General features: G+C 51.5%; 1 protein-coding gene across 2 annotated transcripts in view; it reads left to right on the top strand.

Annotated features, from left to right (window-relative positions):
* The first annotated feature begins 349 nt into the window (after positions 1-349).
* The window catches only part of GPR137B (G protein-coupled receptor 137B), a 64,051-nt gene continuing 58,134 nt past the window's right edge, over positions 350-6,266 (top strand). The window contains exon 1 of one of the 2 annotated variants that reach the window (XM_004372796.3): positions 350-856. In XM_004372796.3, coding sequence (XP_004372853.1) covers positions 488-856 — 369 coding nt within the window. In that variant the 5' untranslated portion in view covers positions 350-487. The remainder of the gene's footprint in view (positions 857-6,266) is intronic. The other variant, XM_023727994.1, reaches the window with a different exon arrangement.

Genomic DNA, 6,266 nt, shown 5'->3' with positions numbered 1-6,266 from the left:
GGCACTTCATAGCCACATACTGGTAACGTTTTATTTTTAAAATAAAAATTAAAAAAGACTTGCAAAGTTTATGTTTTTAAATAAAACAACTCCTGCAAAACAAGTAATCAGCAACAGAAAGCGCGGTGCCTGGAGCACTAGTCTACGAGCAGCAGCGGACCGTGGGCCGCGGCGCGCCGACCAGCGGCGCGGAGTCGGGGTGGCGTTCCGGGCGGGGGCGCGCGGGGCAGTGCGCGGGGTCGGACGGCGCGGGGCTGCCGGGCGCGCGGGGGCGGCGGGCGCGGCGCTACCAATCGCAGACAAAGACCGTCCCAGTGAATCATGTGGTGCGGCGGGAGGAAGTGCGGCTTGTTTTCTTCACTTCAGTCTCTTGGCTCCCGGCGCAGAGCGATGCGCGGAGACCCCTCCGGGGGCGGAGGTGGCCGCTAGGCCCGATGAGGCCAGTGCGCCCCTGGCCGCGTCGCAGCGCCCGGCACCCCGAGCCCCGATGGCGGGCCCGCGTTGGGACCCCCTGCGCAATGACTCGCTGCCGCCCACGCTGACCCCGGCCGTGCCCCCCTACGTGAAGCTCGGCCTCACCATCGTCTACACCGTGTTCTACTCGCTGCTCTTCTTGTTCATCTACGTGCAGCTCTGGCTGGTGCTGCGCTACCGTCACAAGCGGCTCAGCTACCAGAGCGTCTTCCTCTTCCTCTGCCTCTTCTGGGCCTCCCTGCGGACCGTCCTCTTTTCTTTCTACTTCAAAGACTTCGTGGCGGCCAATTCGCTCAGCCCCTTCGTTTTCTGGCTGCTCTACTGCTTCCCCGTGTGCCTCCAGTTTTTCACCCTGACGCTGATGAACTTGTACTTCACGCAGGTGAGTCGCAGGAAGCAGCCCCGGTGGGCGGGAGGCACCTAGAGGGGGCTCACCTGGCAGGGTTACCAGCGCCCGACACAGTGGATATGGAGCCGCGGGGGTGGGAAAAGGCGCTGGTTCTGGGGTTGGCTGAGCCCTGCCTGTGGCAGACCTTTCTCTCAGGTAACCCCCTCCCACCCCTCCCATTCCCAAAAGAGGCGACGGGGAAGAACAGTGAGGGCTGGAGGCCACCGTCAGTCAGTGCCCTTTGCTCAGCTCAACCGTTGTGCACTGGGCGCAACAGCACACATGCCGACAACTTCAGCATCTTCTTGCACACACATCAGAATTGGCATCGATGGAAGGTGCCCACCGGGGAAGCCTGAGCTCGAAAATTCCCCGTCCATCCCCTCATTCCAAAGCACCTAGTAACCCCAACCTGGAAAGGTCGTGTGCACTTTAGCCTTCACATTTGGGCCGCCTCTGGCTTTTTTGAATGATGGCAGGTTGGGACCGGCATGGTTTTGATGAGATAGTTTGTACCCTGGGCTTAGCAGCCCTACTGAGCTGCGATTTAGTAAATCATTCCACAGGATTGCTAAACAGCTGTCTGGGGTAACACCCAGCTTCTGGCTGCAGCAAGGGGAGCCGGGCTCACTGTCTGAGCTCATCTGAGAGGCCCAGAGAAAAACCCGTAAAAGTTCACTGGGGCTCTTTTATAGGCACACAAGAGTTGTTTTATGAGGCGTATTGTTAATAAGCCAATAGGTAGAACATGCAGATGACTTGGTTGCTGCTTTTTAAGTGATGGTTGACTTAATGAAAGTACAGTAACTAAAGCACTTTGCAAATACTGCATGAAGACTTACACAAAGGTTTAATAGCTCAGTCTTAAAATCATCGTCATCATCTCTGATTCCACTGGCTTTGCAAGCACGGAAATGTCTATTTTCACTAGGACTTTACCCGAGGGAAATGTGCCAGCTGTGTCTCTGGCTGTGGGTAATTTAAGAAGTGTCTAATGGGCAGAGTCCCGGTGCAGACAGGTTTTCCCTAGTCCTTTTAAAAACCAAAAACCAAACTCACTGCTGTCGAGTTGATTCCAACTCATAGCGACCGTATCGGACAGAGTAGAACTGCCCCCATAGGGTTTCCAAAGCTGTAAATCTTTACGGAAGCAGATGGCCACATCTTTCTCCCTTGGCAGCGGCTGGTGGGTTTGAACCATGGACCTTTTGGTTAGCAGCCAAGCTGCTTAACCACTGTGCCACCAGGGTTCCTTTTAACTGCATCTCTGTTTCTGAAAAGAAAGTCATTCATTGATTTTTTTAAAAAAAAAAGGGATTACCTTGATGTAGTGAGAGCCACTGAACAAAAGTTTGGAGGCAATGCTGTGGGCTAGGAAAAATAGCATTTGTAATATTATTACATTATTAAAGTCTTATCAAAATGGCATGACCCTCAGAAGCTTCTTGTAAGTCCAGGTTTCAGCATATTTTCCAGTCCACGAGTAATGCATAATGTCTGTCCAAATACTACTTTTAAACCCCCAAACCAGTTTTGGCAGTCAGCTCCTGTGCAGACACTCTGGCATTTTAATTAGAATGCAAGGGGTGGTTCTGGCAAGATACAAAAGTTAGGTAAACTGATGCTGCTTTAAGAACTTTGACAAGGGTCACATCGCACACTGAGGTCTTTAATATTGTCCCTTTTTGGGAAGAAAAGGAAAACCGAGGGAGTGGCCCTTGCTCTCTAATCACGTGCAAATATTGAACTTGAAGCTGGATTAGGGCCAGGGCTGCACATTTTCTGCACCATCTGCTGGTTGGTGAGTAAATGCTGAGCAAGGGAAAGAGTGACTGGGCAGACAGGGCCACTCTAGGCTCAGAGACCCAAAGTTATGGCCCTACCTCCTTTATATCTCCCAGGTCTGGGGCCCTACAGCCAGGGGTGTTTCTCCTGAGGGGACAAGAAGGCTGACAGGAGAAGGTGGCACCGAGGCGCTGGCATCTTGGACCCAGGCAGAGCAAAGTCATTTTTCTGGCTTCCTGACAAATAGTCTTGTACTTCTGGGGAGCTATGAAGGGGTGGGCCCTTTGACTCCCAGCTCTGACTCTGCTCCCTCTTCTCCCCCCACACACTCATTCTCTTAGTCAGGGTGCTCAACCTTGGCTGCACATTGGAATCACCAGGGGAGCTTTACACTTATGGATGCCTGGGCTCCTTTTCAGAGCAAGTAAACCAGATTTTGTAGGGGAAGCGGTGGCAGCTAGCAATTAAGAAGCATGTACTCTTTGCTAGGCACAGTTCTAAGCAGCTGGTCTTATTGGAATATTCTTTACATCCAGTCTCTGAGGAAAGTACTGATAGTATCCTCATTTTACAGAGGAGGAAACTGAGGCTCAGAGAGGTTAAATGACCTGTGCAGGGTCACACTGTCAGTGCATGGTGGAGCCAGGATTCACACCCACATCTGTGACATCTGAGTGGTAGGCTTATCTTTTATAGCATTTGTGGCCTCTTACTGTGGAAAAAAAATCAAATGAGGCATTCATTGCATTGGGTAAATCTGCTGCAAAAAACCTCTTCAAAGTGTTAAAAAGCAAAGATGTCACTTTAAGGACAAAGGTATACCTACTCAAGCCATGGTGTTTTCAGTCACCTCGTATGCGTGCTAAAGCTGGACAATGAATAAAGAAGACCGAAGAAGAATTGATGCCTTTGAATTATGGTGTTGGTGAAGAATATTGAATATACCATGGACTGCCAGATGAATGAACAAATCTTTTTTGGAAGAAATACAGCCAGAATGCTCCTTAGAAGCAAGGATGGCGAGATTTCATCTCATATACTTTGGACATGTTATCAGGAGGGACGAGTCCTTGGAGAAGGACATCATGCTTGGTAAAGTGGAGGATCAGTGAAAAAGAGAAAGACTCTCAATGAGAGTAGATGGATTGACACAATGGCTGCAGCAGTGGGCTCAAGCATAACAACTGTGAGGATGGCTCAGGACCAGGCGGTGTTTTGTTCTGTTGTACATAGGGTGGCTATGAATTGGAACCAACTAGGAACCTAATAACAACAACCATGCAAAAATATACCCTTCTCTAAAATGTAACACCTTGTTCTCCAAGAGCTTAAAAGTCAAGTTGAGGAGATACAAAGTTTACATATGGCACAGTTAAATAATGATTTAAGGGATGTAAGGGAGTGTATATTTAAGTGTTTGCAAGAAGTGCCACTTGGGAGAAAACAGCTGAGAGGGCTCAGAAAAGAGGCGGATTTGCAGGCTGGGAGGAGAGGTGAGGAGGACGAAAAGCACTGGACGTAGAGGAGGGGGGCAGCGTGGCTAACGTCTAGAAGTGGAAGGGGTCCACTGAAACCTGTTCAGCATCATCGCAGCATGCAAACCTCCGGTGACAGATGTTGTAGTGGCTGCGTATGAGGCGCATTGGCCAGGAATCGAACCTGGGTCTCCTGCATGGAAGGTGAGAATTCTGCCACTGAACCATCACTGCCACCATCCTCTTAGCATGTCGTTGTGTGCTATCAAGTTGATTCCCACTCATAGTGACCCTATGGGATAGAGGAGAACTGCCCCATAGGGTGTCCCAGGTTGTCACCTTTACGGAAGCAGATCACCAGGTCTTTTCTACTACAGAGCCGCTGGTGGGTTCAAACCACCAACCTTTCAGTTAGCTGCCGAGTGCTTAACCATTGTGCCACCAGGGCATCTTCATCTTAGGGTAACCTCTGCTAATTGGCTTCCTTTTGCCTCAGATCACTGTTTTAAAACCCTATTAGGGTAAGTGTCTTTTCCCACCCCAGTGGCGCTCAGCTGCTAACTGAAAGGTCAGCAGTTTTGAACCCACCGGTCACTCCATGGAAGAACGATGTGGCAGTCTGCTTCCGTAAAGATTATTAAAACTTTAATCTCACTTCAAATTTAAATCAGTTTAAGAGCCTCAGAGGCCTGGTGTCAAGGGGACCCAGCGTCTCAATCTCTCCCCTTGTCTTCTGGCTTGGCTCTTCCAGGGCTGGTAGCAGAGGGGCAGGGCGAGGGGTGGGGCTGGCTGTCTTTTGCAGCTCTCTTCTGTTTGCTGTGGGGTCTGGCTCTGGCTCTGCCTTGGTTGGTGACTCTGCGTCTCTGCATGGGCGGTTCCACTTCATGCTGGCTCCCCTGCTGCAGCTGCCTAATCCATTCTTCAGGTGGGGCAGCGGCACGACTTGGGTCCCCTCTCCTGGTCTCCATGCCCTTTCTCATGAAGCCACGAGAACTGCTGAGGTCCCTTTTCACTCTCTCTCAGCCACACGGTGACAGGGCTGGGATACCCCCTACTTCTCCCAGCCACACCACCCCAGTCCCTTTCACTCCCTGCTCCAGGGGTCCTCCCATCTGCAGAACTCCCAGGGGAGAACAGCACCCCATTCCCAGTTCCTGGAGCCCTTAGACCTCCAGGACACATGCCGGACACCCCAGCAATGCCCCTCCACAATCCATGGTACTCTACGTCTACAGCAGGGGGGTCTAGGGGCTCCCAGCTCAGCAAGCATCTGTTCAGGGAGTCAGAGGCCAGGCTCCCTTCTTTTAAATCCCTGTGAGCAACTCCCCTGGAGCTTCCTCCACACTGGTCCGGGGGAGGCAGTCACCTCCCACCATGCACACTGCTCCCCCACCAGCAAGCCAGCAGCTCCTTCTCTCCCACCTCCCCCTCCACCTTTTTCTACAGGCTGGAGAGGTGACTAGTGGTAGGGCCGCTTCTGCTGAGAACCAGGCCGTGTGTGTGCCTGTGTGTCTGTATCTGTGCCCAGATGTTTGTGGGTCTTCCTTGAACATGGAGTATTGAAGGTCTCTTGTTTCCAGCCATGACCCCTAATGCCAAATCTGGGGTATAGCTAAGCTCATACTCAGTCCCTGCCACACTAGTAAGAGGTGGGGCCAAGGCAGAATCCTAGGCTTTTAACTCCAGAGCCTGGTCTTCTAAGCACCACGTCCGATAGGCTTTTTAATGCTGGTGCAAACAGTTAATGCCCTCGGCTGCTAACTGAAAGGTTGGAGGTTCAAGTCCATCCAGAGATGCCTTGGAAGAAAGGTCTGGTGATCTATTTCTGAAAAATCAGCCATTGAAAACCCTGTGGAGCACAGTTGACACACATGGGGGCACTATGAGTTGGGGTTGACTCAGTGGCACTGGTTTTACTGTTTTTTTGGAGCAGGGTTGGCCCCTCAACCTAAAGTATGGGGGTCTGTGCTCATGGGGTATTGTGGTGCCCTCTGCCACCAAATTTAGAATGGAGGCTCAGTAGCAAGGGCCAGCCTCTAGAATGCAGGCAACTTCTGTGCCAGGGCAGCTCCTGGGCAAGGCAGGTCTGCCTCAGAGCAGGAGGGTGGAGGGTCACTGTGTGGCAGCAGACTCGGCTACACCGG

The sequence above is a fragment of the Trichechus manatus genome, unplaced genomic scaffold (genome assembly GCF_000243295.1).
Source record: "Trichechus manatus latirostris isolate Lorelei unplaced genomic scaffold, TriManLat1.0 scaffold00021, whole genome shotgun sequence".
NCBI classification, from domain to species: domain Eukaryota; kingdom Metazoa; phylum Chordata; class Mammalia; order Sirenia; family Trichechidae; genus Trichechus; species Trichechus manatus.
Note: the sequence above shows the minus strand (reverse complement) of the source record. Positions and strands in the feature narration are given on the sequence as shown.